The sequence below is a fragment of the Stenella coeruleoalba genome (assembly GCF_951394435.1).
Source record: "Stenella coeruleoalba genome assembly, chromosome: 9".
Classification (NCBI taxonomy): Eukaryota; Metazoa; Chordata; class Mammalia; order Artiodactyla; family Delphinidae; genus Stenella; species Stenella coeruleoalba.
The window spans coordinates 82,121,052-82,142,388 of NC_137155.1; the positions used below are offsets into that span (position 1 = coordinate 82,121,052).

Here is a 21,337-nt window from a genome sequence, read left to right on the forward strand (position 1 = left end):
GCGGAAGTGCCGGGAGGGCGGGCGGACAGACAAGCGCGGCTCCGGGAGGGCGCAGCTCGGCCCCACCGCCTGGCCCGTGCTCCCGGGCGCTGCCAAGCGGGCGCACCGCAGACAGGTAGGTCCCGGCTGCCGCGCGCTCCTCTCCGCGCCCGCGGAGCACCCGCTGGCGGCGGGAGGGGGACCGGAGCGGGGCGGGCGCGCGGGAGGGGTCAGCGCCGGCTTCTCCTGGCGTCGGAGCTCGGTAGGGGGGGACGCAGGGGGGTCGCGTAAGGCAGGGCGCGCCCCGCCGTTCTGGCGGCCTCCAAGATGCCTCCTACGTCCTGATTAGCGTGGGGTGCCCCGCACCAGCAGCCTTCGTCCCGAAGGCGCCCGGGGAGCCCGGAGGCGCGGGCGGCGGAGTAGGCACTGCTGCCAGGGGCGCCAGCTCTGCTGCTTCTCTCCCTTCGTCTCGCCACCGCCAAGGATGGGCAGCGCCTGGGCTCCCGGCTTGGGCCATGGGAGGGGCAAGCCCCAATTCCCCCTTTCTGTGCACTCCAATCCCTCTTCCCCTGGCACCTCTCATCCTTTCGAGTAAGAGAATGAGGTTTAAAAAGGTTCATCCTCCCTGGATCTTAAGGCCAATGGCAAGAATTCGGGCAGAGAGTGTGTAGTAAGATGGTGTCAGGCAGAGGCGCCGGCCGTCCTTCGACTCGTGCCCGAGAAAAGAAGGCGCTGACCATACTCTAACAGAGAGGAACCACGGGCGTGATACTTCTTAGACTAGTTCCCCCGAACTTAGAAACGAAACAGTTAAGAGTCTAAAAGTGGAAGGAAAGTGAGACCAGCGTGACCATGATGCGGGATAGGAGATGGTGAACACCTGCGCCGGGGTTGTCTCCGCGACCCCAGAGCCGCCGGATCCGGCACTCGGGATCAGGGGCGAGGGGGACTTTCCCGCCCACGCCGCCACCCTGGGCACATCAGAGCGGGGACGACGGCGGGGGCGCCACCAGCCGGAGAAGCGGTCCGAGAGGCAGACCCTAAGCCAGCGCCCCGGGCGGGGTAGGGGGGTGGTGGTTCTGTGGGCTGGCCCAGGAGGCGCGGGCAAGCCACCCGGGGAGCAGCACCTGCGGGGGCGGTCCAGAGGGCAGGGCCGGGCCTGGGTTCCACGAGCGCCCAGAGCTGGGACGAGTGACCAGGACCAGTAGGACGAGGGCGGGGCCGATGCAGGAAGCTAGAGCCCCTCGGGAGGGGCAGCTGGGCCAGAGCAGAGCTATCGGGCTAGGGCGCTGGGGCTTCCAGCAAGTCAAGAGAAGCCATGGGAAACCACCCTTTTTTACCTAAAGGCCCCATCTTGGGGTTTTCCCCCTGCGCCTTGGTCTTACCCCACCCGTGCGCCCCAAATGAAGCCGAGAGAAGCTTCCTTCGCCGCATCAGCTGCCCCAGAGCCTCAGCTATTCTCAGGGTGTGGTCAACTCACCATGAGAGGGCGCGGCTTAAGGTCTTGCCGGGGCAGGGAACCCCTTGCCTTCTCCAGGAGCTTGGTGTGGAGTTTGTGGGGAGACGTCTGAATCAGATAAACTCAGGAGGTGCAAGGGCTTTCTGATCTGCCCACTGTTGGGGGCTGCAGAGCTTCCTCCCCTAGGGGGTCCCTGGTGCCCACAATGTTCCAGGCTCCTCTGGTGGCTGGCTCCTGGGACTTCAGGAGATGTGGGGCCTCGCCCCCTCAGGAGGAGCTCCTGGGCTGCCCCTTCACCTCTGGGGGCTTCCTCGGGTCCTCAGCAGGCCACACCTCCTTTGATGTTCCCATGGAAGCTGATGCATGCACTTCCGCCTTTCCCCTCTTCCGGTGCTCAAATCCACAAGGCTAGGTCTGAGGGCTGCAGACCGGCTCAGCTGTCAAGGATCAGGGCAGACCCCCTGACTAGCCTGCCCTCTGATGGAAAATCAAGTCCTCTTCCCAGCAGCAGGTAGGGGGTGTAGGATGGAATTTCTCAGGGCTGTGCTATAGCTTCTGGGACACCCTGGGAATCTGGGTGGCTGCTTCTATGTGGAGGGAAAGTAGGGATGGAGCACAAAGGCACCGAAATTCGGAACTCCTGGCATTGGGATAGTCTGAATCAGATCTAAGCCTGTCTCCCTATGGGAGGAAGCCACCTTGGGGAGCTGATGCTGAGCCTGGTCCTGGTGCACCTGGAGGCAGGCAAACCCCCTGTGGCTGAAGACCCTTCTGTGGCATGCTGGACAGACCCTCTCTTGGCCCTGGTCAGACTGGTCATGGGAGGCTCTCTCCACAGCCCCTCCCTGTACTGCTTGAAGGGGTTGCACCTTACTGTCAAGAGGTCGGTGTTATAATTTCAACATCTTTGTGTTGAAAAGCAGTGTTGTTCCAGGCCAGGCAGTGTTCCTCGCCCTGATTTCCTCCTTGCCCTGGGCAGAGGACTCGACCTTTCTGGCCTCCCAGCTGCACCACCACCTATGGCACAGCTGCGGGCTGACCATGTGTGTGGGTCATCAGGAAAGCTTGCCTTGTCCTCTGTGTCAACAGAGCTTTCCTCTGTCTACCTTCTCTTAGCCAGAATGGCCTGCTACTGGTGACTGCCACCCTTCTATTCTAGGACCCTGGCCTTTGGGAGGGTGGGGATGCTACAAATACATATTGGGTGAAGCTCTCCAGTGCTGTGAACCACACAATGTACAATGACTGCCAGTGGGCTTGGGGGTGGGGGATGGGCTACAAGGTGAGAGATTGAGAATTTGGTCTGGGGGACCCAAATGTGATTCTCTCCACATCCCTTCCCTCCCCCAGCTCACAGTGAGTCAGGTTTCCGAGTTGTCCGGTCTGGCCACTTTCATTTCCCTTGGGGCTGGGTGGAGGCTAGTGCAGAAAAGGGAACCGAGCCACCCATCTTCTGAAGCCTGGGGGCAGGGCTGGACGCTCTCCTGCCTTCCCTGTCCCGGCCCAGCGCTGGGCACTGCTCTGAGGAGAGGCCTGCAGCTGAGACCCCTTAGCGACATCGAGGTGGCACTTAGCTGCCACAACCCAACAAGGTACTGGGGCAGGCCTGGGAGGATGGGGTGTGTGTGTGTGTGTGTGTGTGTCCCAGTGCAGGCCAGGAAGCCCGCCAGGGCTTGTGTACTCCCAGAAGCCGTTGCTCCCAGCAGCAGTCCGGCCTGTGGTTGGGTGGCTTTAGCTGTTAGGAAGTTCTTCAACCTGGGTCTAGTCTGTCTCAGTGGAGGCTGTCCGGGTGTTGACTTCAACCCTAGTCTCTTTGTCACATGGTGGTACCTCTCATTCCCACCCCATTGCGTGTTCACTTCACCTACCCAGATATCCCATTTCCTTCAGTCATTCCTTCCCTGACAGGCCTGCCTCCCTGAGACCCTCACCTGCAACACAGCCCCTGCAGCCTTCCTCTCGGGTCTGGTCTCACCCTTGAGTCAGAGGAGGATCCTGGGGAGAGCAGGGCTGGTTGTGGGGCGGGGGTGGGGGGAATAAACAGCTGGAGGACAGATGCTTCCAACATCTGGTTGGTATTTCTTAAGTCCTATTTTGGTCCACTGAACGGCCGGGTGTCCGGGAGGGGGGCGAGTGGTGAGGAAGAAGAGCAGGAGGCACTCCTGGCCTCGAAGAGGTTTTGCCCCCCCCCCACCTGGAAGGTGAACGAGATGGGGAAGAGGCAGTGCGAGGCTGAGTAAGAGCCCCAAACCACTCATCTCAATGGAGAAGAGTTCAGGACCGCCCATGGCACTCTGGAGAGGGGCATGTGAGTGCTGGGGGGCCCACCCCAGAGGCCAAGTGTGGGCACCCTTGTTCCAGGAAGCACGGCTTCTGGAAAAGACCCTGGCCCACCCCATCCTCATCGCTACCACTCCCTCTCCATTACTTGTGGAGCATCTTCTGCGAGGGACAGTGGTACCAAGGAAGTGGGAGAGGAGCATGGTGCCGGGGCAGTGTGTGCCCTCTTACACACACGCTTGCACACCCATCTAACTCACATGTGCTCAGAAACTAGAGCCCCGGGCGGGAGGCAGCCTGATTTCTCATCGTGGCTCAGCTCTTTGTTCCTTCCTTGACCAGAGACAGAGTCCCCTCTGAGTCTCAGGACGGGGGTCTATGATGGCTTGGTCCTTTCTGTCTCTGACCCTGGCTCACAGGTTCCACCTTTGTCTTAGCCGGGTTTCCTAGAAGGTGGTTTGGTGAGGAGAGGGAGGGAGCAGGGGTGGGGCAGGAAGAAATCGAAGCAAGGATGTGGCCTCAGCTGGAGCCCGGCTTCAGCCCGAGCCCTTGAGGAGCCTGGAGCACACATTTGCTCCACCTGAAGCCAGGGGACCAGCCTTCCGTCCCCGTGTGTCAGTCACCCACTGGCTGTGGGCTGTCCCCCCAGAGTGGAGGGGTGGGCCTGGCCTGGGAGTGAGGCAGCGAGGGTGGCTCTGTGCTGTGCCGGCCTCACAGCAGCGGGGGAATTGATGCCCTGCCTGGCACGAGGCGTCCCGGTGGGGCACCCACAGCATCCACTAGAGCTGTACACCCCCTCCTTCCTTCCCCCCAAACACAAAGCCCACATGCAGGGACACTGTGACAGGAAAGCTGGTGGCTGGAGAGGAGAACTGACTTGAGCACCTGGATGGACGGCAGTGACTCCGGCCGCCCGTGCTGGAGGAAGGGAAAGCCCTAACGGCCCAGCCCATGCCTCGGCCCCCGCCCCCCAGCACCCACACGTCCCCTGCTGCAGGGAACGGCCAGCTGACGTGCTGATGTGCTCCCCCTCTGCTCTCTCCGGCAGACGCCTTTGCCATGAACCAGCCTGCCCCCGCTGCCCTTCCTCCGCCCCGCCGCGTACGGCTGAAGCCCTGGCTGGTGGCCCAGGTGAACAGCTGCCAGTACCCAGGGCTTCAGTGGGTCAATGGGGAAAAGAAATGCTTCTATATCCCCTGGCGCCATGCCACGCGGCACGGCCCCAGCCAGGATGGAGATAACACCATCTTCAAGGTAAGCCCTGGATAGGCGTACCGCCTGGACCTCTGAGGCCCCCCTCCCTAGAAGAGAACTCCCTCTACATCTCAGACTGGCCACTCTCCTAGCTGCCTTGCTGCGGGTGACCCCAGGCCTGGGCTAAGGGGCCGCAGGCATCATCACAGTGCACATCTTTCTAACCTGATCCCCAGAGCAAGGTGAGGACTGAGGGACCCCCCAGGAGACCTTCCTGTAACTCTTTCTCTTCCTCCTTGTTCTTGTGTCATTTTCATCACACGTGAGTGCCTGTCCAGGGTGCACGTTTGGTGTACACAGACGCTAAAAGAACACCACAGAATTCCCCCTTAATCTTAATACTAGGAGGTAACTACTGTGAATATTTTTTGCTTACATTTCCAGTTTTCTGCATGTGTGTGTATATGAAGTGCAAACATGGAATCAAACCATAGATTCTATTTTATAACCTGTATTTTTCACCCAACATCAGAACTAGCTTTCCTCTCCAACAAATGCCACAGCACCTTTAGTGACCACTGAATGTTCCACTGGAGGGGTCAGCACACTTTAGTCACCCAGTCCCAGTCTTTGGACGCCTCAGGTGGCCTTCAGGGTCTCTTGTGTTGAAGACCACATTGCCATGGACGCCCTCTAAACTCTTACCCACGGTACATCTGAAATGATTTTCTTTGGGGTTAGTTCCTCATTAAACATTTCTGGGTCAAAGGGAATGCTTCGTTTTAAAGCTTTGGCTCTGTATTTCTTAGTCTTTGCCTTTGGTATTTACCTTTTCAAGGTTCCTTTCAAATCCATTTCTTATTTTTGAATAGGTAACATGGTCATACAATTCAACATTTAAGAAGTGCAAAATGTCTCCCTTATGGGAGACTGTCCCCCAGGCACCCAACCCCCTCCTTTGGGGCAATTAGTATTATCAGTTTCTTGTTTATCCTTCCTGAGAGATTTTTGTGCATATACAAGCAAATGTATACCTATGCTTTCCCCAACTTTTGACAAAAATGGTAGATGTTTACATACTCTTCTGTACCTCATTTCTTGAAGATTACAACATGTTAGTGTATCAAAACTTCCCTGTTTTTGTTTTGTTTTTCTTGCTGCCCAGTATTCCATTCTATGGGTTGGCCATAATTTAACCAGCTCCCATTAATGGACATTTAGATTATTTGGGGTCTTTTTCTTTTGTGAACAGAGCTGCAGTGAATAACCTCGTACGTGCAAACTTTTGTGCGGATGCTTCTGCATCCGTAGGATAAATTCCCAGAAGCCAAATTGCTGGGTTAAAGGGCAGAAACATTTGTAATCTTGATATCAACCAAACTGCCCTCCAAAATAATAATACCAGGAGTTCCCTGGTGGTCTGTAGTGGTTAGGATTTGGTACTTTCACTGCCACCGCCCGGGTTCAATCCCTGGTCAGGGAACTGAGATCCCGCAAGCCGTGCAGCAGGGCCAAAAAAAAATAATAATTATGATAATTATAATAATACCAACAACTGAAGTGTACGGAGTCCATCCCAAGTGCAGACACAATTCAGAGAGTTTATGTGCATTAGCCCTGAGTCTTCACCGCCACACTGCAAGGTAGGCACTGTGTTGGGGAGATCAAAGCAAAGAGAGGCAAAGTAACCCGCCCTGGCACACAGCGGGCGGTGGCAGATTCCGGATTCAGTTCTGCTCCAGATCCCATGCTCTTATCCACCATGTTACCCCATCCTCCTCAGAGACTGTACCTATTTGCCACCTTAGGACCAGTGAGTACAATGCCCTTCAAAGCACCTAGATTTCCTTTCGCTTGTTGGAGCCCCAAGGGACTGGCGTCCTATCTCCCACCTTGCAAACGGACACTTGGGCTCCACCAGTGTGTCGCTGAAGGTTTCACCGCACAGCAGCGACTCCCACTGGCCAGGAGGGGCTTTTGTGAGGGGTGAGGTTCTCTGTGGTCGCCTGTCTTGTCTTCCTGACCTAGGCCTGGGCCAAGGAGACAGGAAAGTACACCGAGGGGGTGGACGAGGCCGATCCGGCCAAGTGGAAGGCCAACCTGCGCTGTGCCCTTAACAAGAGCCGTGACTTTCGCCTCATCTATGATGGGCCCCGGGACATGCCGCCTCAGCCCTACAAGATCTATGAGGTCTGCTCCAATGGCCCCACTCCTGCAGGTATCCTGTCTGGCCCTGTGTGGGACACCTGGGAGGCTATGCAGGAAGGGCCAGGGGCCCCTCCAACGAGCAGTGGTCGGGGCATGCTGCTAGGTCATAACATCCAGGGCTCCCAGGAGTGGATCATTTGTGAGGCCAGGAATGGCTTGGCATGGACCAGGCCCCCAGGTTTGTCTTCCTCAACCCATCCTGGTTCTTGGCTCTTGGCTCCAGTGAATGTAGGTCGGGTGGCCCAGGGAGCAGAGTGCCGTGGGGTCAGGGGCATCCCTAGTGATTGCTGGTGGCTGTGCGGCCCTTCACTCACTCTGTTTGGGCAGCTCTGGGCAGGGGGAGAAGCCACAGCAGGAGCTGCCACATGGAGCCCTGGTGGCCTTCCTCCTCCTCCCCCACTGAACTCCTTCTTTTCTCTCCCTCACTCTGCAGAGTCACAGCCCAGTGAGGATTACACTCTCGGTACAGGAGAGGAGGAGGAGGAGGAAGAGGAAGAGGTGAGCTCCGGGGCCGCTCTTCGCAGCGTCTGCCTGTGCTGAAGCAGTGGGCCTTGCTAGGGCGTTTCTGCTGTCCTACTCTGCTGTAGGATGGAGCAGTTCCATTCCTCTGGAGCCCTGCTGCTGTTTCTGCAGCTCTTCTCTGAGTTTCTTCTCTCGGGATTCTGGAGACAGGAACAAAGTCACCGCCTTGAACCTCCCTGGGACTTTGTTGGTATAAAGCATGCTCACACATGGTCTTGCCCTCAGCAGTTGGGGCTTAGTAGTTATTACCACCTGCAGAAGGCAGAAACTGGGGCACTGAGAGCCTACTGACGTGCCTGGGATGGCCGAGCTGGGCCTGGAGGCAGGTTCTGGCCTCGCCTAAGCGGAAGACCAGGGAATTGCCTTGTGGGTCTCATTCTTTAGCATCAGATCAATTTAATAACCTGTCCTCCCTTCTCTCTCTCTGACCTCCTCCCTCCTCCTTTGCCTGTGTCTTCCTTTCAGCTCCAGAGGATGTTACCAAGCCTGAGCCTCACAGGTGGGGCTGGGAGGCGGTGTGGTTGGGGGTTTAGTATAAGGAGGAGCTGCAGGTACCACGGGTACCTGGGAGGGGGCTGAAGGGAGGCTGGGGGCGGCCCAGGGCTGGGAGTAGGTGGGCCTGGGAGGCAGCTCCTGGAAGTGGCATTGAAGCTTTGTCCGCTGCCACCTTCCGTAGAAGCAGTGCAGCCCGGTCCCCCCATGGCACCCTATTCTTTATCCAAAGAGGATGTCAAGTGGCCACCCACTCTCCAGCCGCCTGTGGTGCTGGGTCCCCCTGCCCCTGGCAACCCTGCTGACTATGGGGAGCTGCTTTCTGAGGTCCTGCCAAACCCACAGCCTGGGACCCTGGCTGCCAGCCTGCCCCCCACAGGCGAACAACTCCTGCCCGACCTGCTGATCAGCCCTCACATGCTGCCTCGTAAGGACCCTGGGGGGGCTGGGCCGGGAAAAGCAGCGCTGGGAACGTGGAGGATGACGAGGAGAACAAAAACGCTCACACCAGTCCCTGCTTGGGTGGAGGAAGGAAGTGGGAGAGCTGAAGATGGCCTGGCCATGGGGCAGAGAGGGCAGAGAAAGTCAGTGGGCTGTGGAATGGGGAGGCGTGGGGCTCACGGGTGGGGCGGGGCTGCCCCTCTGCCCTACAGTGACCGACCTGGAGATCAAGTTCCAGTACCGGGGGAGGCCACCCCGGGCCCTCACCATCAGCAACCCCCATGGCTGCCGGCTCTTCTACAGCCAGCTGGAGGCCACCCAGGAGCAGGTGGAGCTCTTTGGCCCTGTGAGTCTAGAACAAGTGCGCTTCCCCAGCCCCGAGGACATCCCCAGCGACAAGCAGCGCTTTTATACCAACCAGCTGCTGGATGTCCTGGATCGCGGGCTCATCCTCCAGCTACAAGGCCAGGATCTGTATGCCATCCGCCTGTGCCAGTGCAAGGTGTTCTGGAGCGGGCCCTGCGCCTCAGCCCATGGCTCACACCCCAACCCCATCCAGCGGGAGGTCAAGACCAAGCTCTTCAGCCTGGAGCATTTTCTCAATGGTGAGGGCCCCATGTCGTGTTCCTCTTGGTCTCCTTTCATCCAGGGGCATGGTGCCAGCCTCTGATTAAGGGTCTCAATCTCAATGCAGAGCTCATCCTGTTCCAGAAGGGCCAGACCAACACCCCACCACCGTTTGAGATCTTCTTCTGCTTTGGGGAGGAGTGGCCTGATCGCAAACCCCGAGAGAAGAAGCTCATCACTGTACAGGTATACTCCCACCCCCCACCCCCCAACTCTGCTTTGGTTTGAATACTGGGGAATCCTGGGGCTAGGCCCTTGCCCCACCCAGGGTGGAGGCGCAGGGCCCTCTGGGTGGTGTGAACTCAGTGGTCAGAGTTAATCAAGGATCAGTGCTGCCCACACATAAGCAGCCTTTTTATGAAGTAGAAGTTGGTGCCCCGTCTTCCTGGCGGATGCAGCCCACCACCTGACCCCTGGAGGACGCCTTCATGCACAGCTGGGTTGGACAGCCCTGCCAAGGTTCTCCCTGTCCTTTCTCCTCTTTGCCCCCCAGGTGGTGCCTGTAGCAGCTCGGCTGCTGCTGGAGATGTTCTCAGGGGAGCTTTCTTGGTCGGCTGATAGCATCCGGCTACAGATCTCAAACCCAGACCTCAAAGACCGCATGGTAGAACAGTTCAAGGAGCTCCATCACATCTGGCAGTCCCAGCAGCAGCTGCAGCCTGTGGCCCAAGCCCCTCCTGTGGCAGGCCTCAGTGCTGGCCAGGGGCCCTGGCCCATGCACCCAGTCGGCATGCAGTAATGCGGCTGCAGACAGTGAGTGGCCCAGGCTTCCAGGGTGGCTGTGCAGACTGATGTGGAGGTGCAGTGGCCTCAGTGGGCACCTGGTGGGCGGCAGGGTCCTATCTCTGGGTTCTCTGGAAGTGGATCTGGGTCACGAAGAAGAGGGAAAAGAGGCCCGAGTTCCAGGTTCTCCTTAGAAGCTGACGGAAACTGGAAGCCAATTTTGCTTTGAGGACTCTGTCTTCCTGGATATGCCTCTCCTGGGCTGGGTGGGGGAACTGGGGGAACTGAGCCATCGGCACCAGTGAGGAGGGAAAGAGCTCCTCCTGGCTCCAGGGGGCCTAGTTGTACAGAGGGAGTTGCCCCAGAGTGACCCATACTTGTGGTTGCCCCCATTTCTTCTGGCAAAAAGAGCCAAGTGCTGTGGCTCAGGTCTCCCTGGCAGGTCCTCTGCAGGGCATGGACCGGATATTGGGGTTCCCTAGCTTGAGCCCCACTTCCTCATCTTTCTTCCTCCAGAGACAGAGATGAGCACTTACGTATTACACCAGATACTTAAGGCTGGCAGCTACCTCCCTTCAGAGTCTAAGATCCTGGGGTAGAAAGTGGAATTTTACGTATTTTTGGATTAATAAATATTAAAAAAGAGACTCAGCTATCATTTTCCAGTACCGGTTGTTCCCATGCTATTCTACTAGACCGTATGTCTCATACCAGCTGGCCCTCTTTCGCCCAGCACCTGCCCCCCTGCTCTGGGGCCGCCGACACAGGGAGGGCTTGCCTTCCAGGCTGATGAGTCAGCAGGGCCTTCATAAGCACTCAGCTGGCTGGCTTTGCTTTCCAGGAGGAAGCCGGCTGAAGCAAGGGCGTGGACTTTTAAATGTGTGCAGAATCTAAAATCCTGTCCAAATCAATTCCCGTAAGAAATGGTGAAAAAGGAAGGGCTGGATTTCAACTAGGGACCATTACAATCTGTTACCCTCATGTATACACATATGCTATTAAACATATTAGGACAATGCATACAAATTGGTAGCTCACTGTTTGAATGTGGCTCATAGATGTTAATTTTATGATCTGAACAATTCTGCTCTTATCTTTTTATTAGGGAATGTTTTAAACGTTTGTGAAAGTAGGGAGAATGGTATGAAATTCCCATGTAGTAGCTCCAACAATAATCAATTCATAGTCTTTCTCATCTAAACTCCCAACCACACCCCCACCCTGAGATTATTTTGAAGCAAATCCTAGACATATTTCAGGTATAAACAGTATATATCTCTAAAAGACAAGCACATCCTAAAAAAACTGTAATATCGCACCTAATTAATTTTTATCAAATATCTAGCATTTAAAAATTTAAGACAACTAGAGAAATTTTATTCCCTTGCTATTTAATTGTGGAAGAAATTGCATTTTTTGTTCTGCATTTTGTTTTTGCCTAGATGCTCCTGACTGCATCTGTTGTGTTAACATATTTTGTCTCCTGTGTTTCCTGTAAATTGGTACTTTGATCTGGACCCTGGATTCTAGAGGCTTAATTGGATACAGGTTTTTGTTTCGACTACCTTTGACTTGTGGGTATTGGAATTGTTTCCGATCTTTAGTTATTATACATAACGCTGTAGTGGATAGGCTTGTGCATATTTATGTATTTTCATATTTTTGCCTGTATATCTTTAGGATGGCTCCATAGAAATGGGATTTCTGGGCCAAAGGATAAATATGTGTCTAACTTTGCTAGATATTGGCAGAATTCTGATAAATCTCTGAGCGTGGCTGTTTCCCCACTGTCTCAACAGGTTATAGTGTCAACTTTTTGGATTTTTGCCAACCTGATAGGTGAGAAATAGTATCTCTACCATTTCTCATTATGAACAAGGTTTAGCATCTTTATATGGTTAAGTGCCCTGTGCGGATTTTAGTGATTTTTTTTTTTTTTTTTTTTTTGCAGTACGCAGGCCTCTCACTGTTGTGGCCTCTCCCGTTGCGGAGCACAGGCTCCGGACGTGCAGGCTCAGCGGCCATGGCTCACGGGCCCAGCCGCTCTGCGGCATGTGGGATCTTCCCGGACCGGGGCACGAACCTGTGTCCCTGCATCGGCAGGCGGACTCTCAACCACTGCGCCACCAGGGAAGCCCAGTGATTTTTTTTTAAATAAACAAATTTAGAATAGTCTCAGATTTACAGGAAAGTTGCTAATAGAGTGCCTATATAACCCACAGCCAGTTTCCCCAGTTGTTAACATCTTACATTATACCTTACATTACTATGGAACATTTGTCACAACTAATGAAACAAAATGAATACATCATTATTAACTAAATTCCATTCTTTATTCAGATTTCATTAGTTTTTATCGCATACTCTTTTTCTGCTCTAGCATCCCGTCCAAATGATCACAATACATTTAGTCATTATGTCTCCCTAGCCACCACTCGTCTGACGGTTTCTCAGACTTCCCTTGTTTTTGATGACTTAGATGGCTTTGAGGGTACATTTTAGAATGTCCCTCATTTGGGATTTATCTGATGTGTTTCTCATGGTTTTTGTAAGGGAGACACTGAGGTTAAGTGTCATTCTCACCAGTCATATCGAGTTGATGAATTACAAAGCTTGGCAGGAACATCTGACTGACTTCTGCAACACTGCAGGAAGCTCAGTGGCTGCTGAAAATCTTCCTTGGGCTTCTACTTATATTTTGATTTCTTAAAAATAAAACAACAATGAAAGCAGAAACAAAAAAACAGCATACCTGGCCATCATTTCTTGTAGATCTGTGTGTTGTAGCCAGTGGTGGATGAACACTACCCCTCCCCACCCAAAATAACAGATACTGTAAGTTCCAGAGCTTAAAGGCAGGACAACGCGTTGCTATGCACTGCTCCCTAGCTACGCTAAAGTTCTGGTTGGTAGTGGCCTCTGCTAGTGTTTAAGTTGGAATCCACAGAGTACTGATGCTCATGGCCCTGGGGATGAATACACCCCTCTAGCACCCTGCAGTTTACCTTACATCCTTCCTGCAGGCCCCTCATCCCCACCAAGTTCATCCTTGTACCCAACAAAATATTCCCTTTTAATTCAAGACTCCTTCCCCTTATTCAGCTTTTCACTGACCTAAAGAACTTTTCAGTCTTTGTCGAGTAGGAGAGAAATATTGACAGCTTTTCCCCATTTTTTGTCAGAGGAATGTTCTCACAGGCAACTTTCTCATTTGCTAGTAATACATCTCACAAAAATCAGGCATACCTTGTTGCATAATCTTGAATGTTTAACTTTTCTGGATTTTGGCTTTCATCCCTGTAAAACGATTTAGTACCCAGGCTACACAAGATGGACACATACTTTGCATTCATGAGGTCTTGATGCCATTCAAAAGTTCCTGTCTTATTTATCTTACATTCTCAGTTATTGATCTTTATAGAACACGTACATAAAAATTACAAGTTACTTTAGTTTAGTACAATCTTGCTGGGAATAGCCCCAACGGGTGATTTGTGTTTCACATAATCATGACTAAAACTTCTTGGCTAAGTCAATCACGGAAATAAGGGAACAGATCCATGGGAACTTTCTGACTTAGGTAAGTTCAGGTGCTTACTTAGGTAAGACTCTCATTCTACTCCCACTAGACAATGTCAAGCAGGAACACAATATCTACATTAGGGTACCTGATCCCCAACAGTTCCCTGTTAAATTGAAATTTAGGTGGGTATCCTTGCTATGCCCAAAAGTAACAAGACTATTTGTAAGAATTAGTCTGAATCAATCTGTTAACACTGAAGGGTAAGCAGTGAGAACCATTAATAAGAGTTCTGGATTTCAAAGCTACAGCTGTGGAGAGGATGTTCTTGACATACACTAGGATATGTATTCCAAAGGCTACTTTTTAGTGGCTGGGGAGAGTTATATTAACCCTTCCACATGTTTTCCAGTCCTAGATACAGCTTTTGGTCATAAAAGCCAAAATCCTTAAACAGAGAAAAGTCAATTGGTCATTGCAAGGACCTAGGGTTGGACTAGGCTTCAAAGTTTTACTGTCTAACCAGAAAATGAGCAGGATGGTGAGGGCAATGTGCTGATCCCCAGAATTTGATAATCTTACTCCAAACACCGTTCCATATTCAAGTTTTTTTCTCCCCCTCCAATATTGCCTTTTTAGAGAATCAAACTCTGAGTACCATTGATGTTATGCAGGGAGGTTTGTTTCATGGATTCCAAATACTAGATGCAACTCTGTGGTCAAGGTTATTAGCTCAAAGCCCAATTACTATAATATACTGTGTGATCTCATTTATATAAAACTCAAGAAAACGCAAACTAATTCACAGTGATGGAAGGCAGATCAGTGGCTACTTGGGCATGGGAAAGGGTGGGAAGAGGCACGAAGAAACTTTTGGGAGTAAAGGGTATGTTCACTATCTTTTCTCTTGTTGTGGAGCATGGGCTCTAGGCGCGTGGGCTTCAGTACTTGTGGCACACGGGCTCAGTAGTTGTGGCTCGCGGGCTCTATAGCGCAGGCTCAGTAGTTGTGGCACACGGGCTTACTTGCTCCGCGGCATGTGGGATCTTCCCGGACCAGGGCTCGAACCCGTGTCCCCTGTATTGGCAGGCGGATTCTTAACCACTGCACCACCAGGGAAGGCTATTACCCAACACAGCCAAAAATAAATAAATAAAATTAATTAATTAAAAAAATAATAATTTTTTACATACATACATACACAGGTGTATCCTATGTCAAAGCTTATCAACTGTATACCTTAAACATGTAAACCTTAAACATGTACAGCTTATTGCATGTCAATGATACTTCATTACGGGGTTGTTTTTTTAAGATCAGATAAGTACTCAGTAGGTTAGGAAACAATCTACTTGGGTGCCCACTGTGAAAAGAATATGCTACATTTTGTTTAATATGCCAAGTCACCCAACCTCCTTCCCACTGAGGCCATATGAAAGGACAGAATGTAGCAGGAGGAGTTTTAGGGTAAACCAGAAGAATAAAAGATGCAGAAAGAGCCACTCCCCTGAAATATGAAGTGTCTGGGGCAGTAATGGCAGGGGCCTGAATTTCAAACTCTGTACCCAGATGCCTATTAGAGAACAACTAAGACTATTCACTCAGGAGGTTTAGCCGTACCATTTCAGATCTATGAGGCAGTGAAATGAAGTAAAAACAAACACTGATTAAATTTTTAAAATTTATTGGTTTTTTTTTTGGTTGCTGTTGATTTGTTCTTGTGATGGCTACAACACCAGACAGAACAGTGCCCTAATATCTAATGCCTGTGCAGGGCTGCAACTCCTTTAAAATATTAGGACTTGCTTTGGGCCTCCCTATTCTGCCTCACTCCCCATGAAGTCAAATAATTTCTGCATTTTTTAGTAAACTACAGTTAGCCCTGTAAACACTTTTTTCCATTCTCCCACCCTCTGTTTTCCTCTCTCATGTCTATGGGTGAAAAATTAAATAAAAAAAAAGAAAAAAAATCTTAAAAAAACTACAACTTAGAATATATATTTATATCCCACTCACCCTAATTTTGGCTCTTCTCTCCAAAGACGACGACAACCCAATGTAGGTGGGAAGTGGACTTAAGAGACTGAATAGGGTCAGGATGGGGATATACATGAATTTTGGCCCTGGCAGGTCCTAGTATCATTGATATGACCATGATATAAAACAGAACAGGCTCCTTGCTTATTTCTCCTTGTCTGAAGAATTCTAAAGGTGAGAAGAAAACAGTTGGGACAGTAGGAAAAATTTCTACTAACTTTCATTAAAAGAGGAGGGGGAGGGGGAAAGGGAAAGAAGAGAGGGTGGGAGAGAAGGAAAGGACAAAACAGCAGAAAACCTTAAGAGATGATCCTGACCCTTTCCTTCCAATTGCAGTTATTTAATTCATTTGAATTCCCACCTTCCCTAAGTAAATGTTTTTGTTTCACAGAAAGTTTTGTACTTTTATTTTTCTGTGTGCACACATGCATGTTAGCATGTGTGTGTGTGCGTGTGTGTGTAGGTACGTGTACGTATGTGTGCATGTCATTTGCTACCAGGAGAATGTTTCAGTTCTGATTTCAGTTTAGTTTTCCTTTTTTTTTTTTCTTTTTTATTTCTTTAAAATTATTTTTCCTTTTAGAAACAAGTTCACCAGGAAACCAGCTCACCTCCCACCACGCTGCACAGGCCGCAGCCATCTTTTTTAAACCGCGCTGATTTTCCCTCACACCCCCAAACAGGAACTCCTCAGGATGGCCTTGGAAGGCTGGAGTCTCTCCCTGTCTGGCGGGAGGCCCTGGTGGCGGTGAAGGCCCCTCTGCCACAATGGAGGTTTCTGATTGTGGGACACAGTCTGATTTTTGTTTTCTTCCTGTCTTCTAATTAAAAAAGACATTCCTGACAAAAGAGAGAAGACAGTCAATAACTGTGGTCCAGGAGACAGCAAATACTTCAGAAAGTCAACCTCAAGACAGAAGTTTCTATACTTGCTCAGGCACCTCATTCTGGCCTCTGCTGTAAGAACTCAGTTTAAAAAAAAAAAAAAAAAGAAGTTGGATTTTTTTCACTTGTGATTTTAAAGGAGCTACTGTTTTAATGAAATACCGTCTGTGGTGCTTTTCCAATTCTGAGTGTCCTCAGTGATAATATGTGGGGGTAAAGAGTAAGCCAGCAGGTCCAGGCTGCCCACTCCAAAGCCAACCAGAAAACCTCCATTTAAGTCTTTTGAAGTATTGGGGTTTCATGCAAGATTTTATTTTGAAAGAAGGCTTTGCCTACTAAGAAAAGGTTTAAGAGCCACTGATTTAGACTCTACTATTACAGACACTGCAAAACCTGAGGATCCCAAATGATATCACTACTCATCAAAGAACCAAAGTTTAGAAATAATTTCTGGTATGGTGAGGCATTGCTCAACAGCATCTTCACCCGCAAATTCATTTAATCACAAAACCACCAGTGAGAGGGCTGCACATTCATCGAGAATTGCCTCCAGGGAGAATAAATTCTGCTTAAGACATCAAAGGGTGGGCTTACAGGAGAGATGCCTTTCTTCTTTCAGTCAAGAAACTGGCACCCAGACCCCACCACCCAGTCTTTTCCTTCCTCAGCTAAGCTTCTTGCTTTACTTCAGAATCAGAAGCAAATGGAGAAAACTGATGATCAGGGGCTAGACACAGAGGCTAGCTCTTTTCCTTTACCTCCTGCCTTGGTCAAAAACCTAGCATTTCAGCGTTAAAATTGTAAAAAATGATAAGAACAAGCATCTTTATTTATCAAATCTGAAAGATCAGTTTTAGGAAGGCAGTGCCATGTATCACGGTCTACTTTAGGTCAGCACTGTTTTCACCAAAGTTGCCAGGTTGAAAAATATTCATTTGTTACCACACATACTTACCATGCTAGAAATATCTGTAAAGAGAAGAGGGGAGGAATTTTCTTTTTGAGATATTCTGCAACAATAACTTTCTTATGGGGGTAAAACTGGCATCCAAAAGAAGCTGACAAATATTTGGCTGCCTTGACCCAAGAAAATCAGGCCTGTGCATTTCTCAGCTATGCAGCAGCGTTAAACTGTTAAGTCCTTCCCTGACTCTAGCTATAGTACTAGTCCCATGATGGGCATTAAAAATCTATGCCTATCCCCAAGTACTCCCAACAGCCAGGGGAAAAGCTGGGAACTATATACCACTCACCTGGGTGACAGGCACAGTGCAGGAGTATGAGCTATCGAAACAACCTGGTGAAGTCTCGCAAGGCCCAGCAAACTTGTTTACATTCCTCAGCACTAGAAAAGAAAAGGTAGGTTGGTCCCTGACTGATGAGAAAGATATAATATGTTGAAAAGCAACCACAACCTTGAGGTATACCGAGAACTGTCCCAGCTCTGCTCTCTCCATCATCTCTTGACCCCGCTTTCAATCTTTCTGTAACTCAAGAGTAAATATTAACTATTGTACATGAGAATAATTATAAGCTGTGTGGTTGTTAAAGAGTGGGCGTTGGAGAAACACTGCTTAGGTCTGAATCTTGGTTTCACTGTGTCCTTGAGCAAGTTACCAATCTGCCTCAGTTTCCTCATCCATTATCTACCCCATGATGTTCTGAAGATTAAATCAATTCCTATATGTAAAGTGCTTAGGATAATAGAACAGTGAATAAAATAGTATTTGACAAATGTAGGCTGCTACAACAAGAAAACTTGGCTATTCCCTGGCGGTCCAGTGGTTAAGATTCTGCGCTTCGGACTTCTCTGGTGGCACAGTGGTTAAGAATCCGCCTGCCAATGCAGGGGATGTGGGTTCGAGCCCTGGTCCGGGAAGATTCCACATGCTGCGGAGCAACTAAGCCCGTGCGCCACAACTACTGAGCCTGCGTGCCACAACAAGAGAAGCCACCACAATGAGAAGCCCGCGCACTTCAACAAAGAGTAGCTTCTGCTCGCCACAACTAGAGAAAGCCTGCACACAGCAACAAAGACCCAATGCAGCCATAAATAAATAAGTAAAATTTAAAAAAAAAAAAAAAAGACTCTGTGCTTCCACTGTAAGGGGCACGGGTTCAATCCCTGGTCGGGGAACTAAAATCCCGTGGCCAAAAAACCAACAAAACCTGGTTAAAGTCCTTGACATAAATAAAAGAAAGCCAGAACCCTCAAAGTAAAAAAGCAAGCATATTCACCTAAGGTTGATCATTTTAACTCTATGAGCTGAGCTAACTTAGGTACCCTGGTTCCCTCATTCTTTCCCAAGAGCAGATTTTGTTTATAAAGCCCAGTCCAGAAAGTGAGTCTCAATAAGCGATTTTCTAGTTGAACAGGCTGCTCAAGGTTTCCTCCTGTGGGAGGAGGAGGGAGAGGAGAGAGGAAAGGGTTAAGGCATGAAGAAAGGGAGGAGGAGGAAGCAGGTCTTGGTCCTCAGGCAAGCAATGAGATACCTAGGTGGCACGAACAGCCCAATATTCATTTGACCCTGTTTTTTCAAAAGGCTTCCTTTATCTAAGATTGTCATCAAGAAACCAGCTGATGCCAGCTTCATTCTTTTTTGTCAGTCTTCATAATAGTTTTTGGTAACTGAACATGAGGCTAAGCTAAAAACAGTGGAAAAGAAAGCACATCCTAATATGCTCACCCTTCTGTGGCCCTCTCTTTGGCTCAGAAAAATTAAGGGAGCACAGCCTATAGCCTAGCATTCAATGTCAGAAGAAAGCTCTCTCTCTCTTTTTTTTTTTTTTTCTCTCTCTCTCTCTTTCTTGTAATGGTTAAAAGTCAGGGAGGGAACCACTAACAGTGATTCAACATAAAAGAAGGTAATAAGAGCTATCTTCTTAAGAGCCTACATCTGGATTTCCCCAGCTATTATAAGGTCTGAAACATCACTAAGAACCTTGATTTAGGCTCTAGGACTTGATTCAACAGAGGCTTTCTTCTAGTCTCCCTCCATCCTAAAAATGTAAGGAAAGTAAAGAAGGGCTTCTAGTTTTATTGTAATTCTGCCATTTGCTCTGTGAATTTAACATGCCTCAATAAAAGCATTACATTTCTCTATTTCCGAATCAATACTGACTATAAGGAGGCAGCCTTGGTGAGTGAGCCCGATCACTCCTGCTTCCCAATGTCACGAAGGTGGAAGATACGTAACCCCAGAGAAGTCACTGTGTGGTGTATTATTATAAGGGACTAAGACGACAGGAAAGAGATAAACTTAGGATAATGCTGGAGACTCAAGATTCTTTTGCTATCTTAATGCCTTACATGTTGTTCAATACTACCCATCTTCAACCAGAAATCGTGGTTAAATCTGGAAGAGAAATGATAACTCCACTCTTAGCCTCTTTCGTAACATGAGAAAAAGTATTGAAACCAAAATTCAAGTACAGGAGAACTGTGGTGAGACATGGTGAAATGAGCGATAGGCCACAATCTCTTGAATCAACTCAGCTTCTGCTCCCAATCCTGTCAGCAACTGCTCTGGTGTCAATCAGCAAATGTTTAACTTAAGTGTCCCTGGTGATTAAGCCCAAAGAAATAGATTTTTAAACAAACAAACAAACAAACCTCCTTAAAAACTAGAACTATTTTCTGTTTCTGCCTCAGTCCTCCCGGCACTTAATATTTCTGGGTTGTTTTTATATTCATTTACACTTATTTATTTATATTCATTCATTCATTCAAAACTGCCACTGTTTTTGTAGGTTCTATTTTCTGGCTTCTAGTCCCACCATCCCAATCCCTCCTATACTTTTTTTTAAAAATTAATTTATTTTTTTCAGTACGCGGGCCTCTCACTGTTGTGGCCTCTCCCGTTGCGGAGCACAGGCTCTGGATGCGCAGGCTCAGTGGCCATGGCTCACGGGCCCAGCCGCTCTGCGGCACGTGGGATCCTTCCAGACAGGGGCATGAACCCGTGTCTCCTGCATCGGCAGGCGGACTCTCAACCACTGAGCCACCGGGGAAGTCCTTTTTTTTAAATTTTAAATAATCCAAGTATAGTTGATTTACAATGCTATGCTAGTAATTTATCCCTTCCTGATCCCTTTCCCCTTTGGTAATCATGTTTGTTCTCTATGTCTGTGAGTCTGTTTCTGTTTTGTAATTAAGTTCATTTGTGTCATTAGACTCCACACATAAGTGATATCATATGGTATTTGTCTTTCTCTTTCTGACTTACTTAGTACGATAATCTCTAGGTCTATCCATGTTGCTGCAAATGGCATTATTTCATTCTTTTTTATGGCTGAGTAGTACCCTATTATGTATATATCACATCTTTATCCATTCATCTTTACATGGACATTTAGGTGGCTTCTGTGTCTTGGCTATTGTAAATAGCGCTCCTATGAACTACTGCACTATTGCATGTATTGGGGTGCATGTATCTTTTCGAATTATAGTTTTCTCCAGATATATGTCCAAGAGCCTTCCACTATACTTTTGAGTAATTTTATGGTCACTATTCCTCAAGCCCCGTAATCCTAGTGGTGCGCTGAGAAATGCAGCCCTTTTCATCTGATGTGCATAATGGAGAGTAACCGAGCTCTAACTAATGACTTCAGCAAGAAGACACCCCCATACTGGCCCATTCTAGTGTCAATGCTCCCCATGCATGTCTTTTTCTTGAGATCCTCATGCAAGTGATAGTCACAGAATAAATACCAAGACAGGAAAATGGGAAATGATGGCAAAATTTCTTCTAGACATGATTAGTGGTATTTGGAAAGCAAGAATGATATTTCAGAATGAAAAATTCCAGCTTTCTTCAAGTTAGCCAACTAAAAATGCCAGGAAATTAATTAATTACCAGTACCATTTGAGAAACAGGCTTGGACTTGCTGAAATGACACTGAACCAGTTTACCCTCCCTGCTAGGATGGCAAACAAAGTAGCATGTTGAGGCAGGAGTAACAGGACCTTA

At 49.4% G+C, this 21,337-nt stretch overlaps 2 protein-coding genes across 4 annotated transcripts in view; one reads left to right on the forward strand and one right to left on the reverse strand.

Annotated features, from left to right (window-relative positions):
• The first annotated feature begins 18 nt into the window (after positions 1-18).
• Positions 19-11,009, forward strand: IRF5 (interferon regulatory factor 5). Of its 2 annotated transcripts, none has more exons than XM_079930946.1 (9): positions 19-115; positions 4,767-4,972; positions 6,941-7,130; positions 7,554-7,618; positions 8,108-8,141; positions 8,319-8,561; positions 8,788-9,180; positions 9,270-9,388; positions 9,696-11,009. In XM_079930946.1, the coding sequence occupies exons 2-9, from the start codon at positions 4,778-4,780 to the stop codon at positions 9,939-9,941; spliced, it is 1,485 nt and encodes a 494-aa protein (XP_079787072.1). In that variant the 5' UTR covers positions 19-115; positions 4,767-4,777; the 3' UTR covers positions 9,942-11,009. The 2 variants fall into 2 exon arrangements, with proteins under 2 accessions (XP_079787072.1, XP_079787073.1); XM_079930947.1 differs by having other exon boundaries at positions 8,367-8,561.
• A 3,688-nt stretch (positions 11,010-14,697) lies between these two features.
• The window catches only part of TNPO3 (transportin 3), an 82,582-nt gene continuing 75,942 nt past the window's right edge, over positions 14,698-21,337 (reverse strand). For both annotated transcript variants that reach the window (XM_079930944.1, XM_079930945.1), the window contains 2 exons: positions 17,621-17,712; positions 14,698-16,322 (listed from right to left, as the gene is read on the reverse strand). In XM_079930944.1, coding sequence (XP_079787070.1) covers positions 17,652-17,712 — 61 coding nt within the window. In that variant the 3' untranslated portion in view covers positions 14,698-16,322; positions 17,621-17,651. The remainder of the gene's footprint in view (positions 16,323-17,620; positions 17,713-21,337) is intronic.

Coding starts and splice junctions, on each gene's coding strand:
- IRF5 (XM_079930946.1), top strand. CDS start 4,778: ATGAACCAGCCTGCCCCCGCTGCCCTTCCTCCGCCCCGCCGCGTACGG. Junction 4,973..6,940: donor GAGATAACACCATCTTCAAG/GTAAGCCCTGGA, acceptor TTCCTGACCTAG/GCCTGGGCCAAGGAGACAGG. Junction 9,181..9,269: donor CCTGGAGCATTTTCTCAATG/GTGAGGGCCCCA, acceptor ATCTCAATGCAG/AGCTCATCCTGTTCCAGAAG.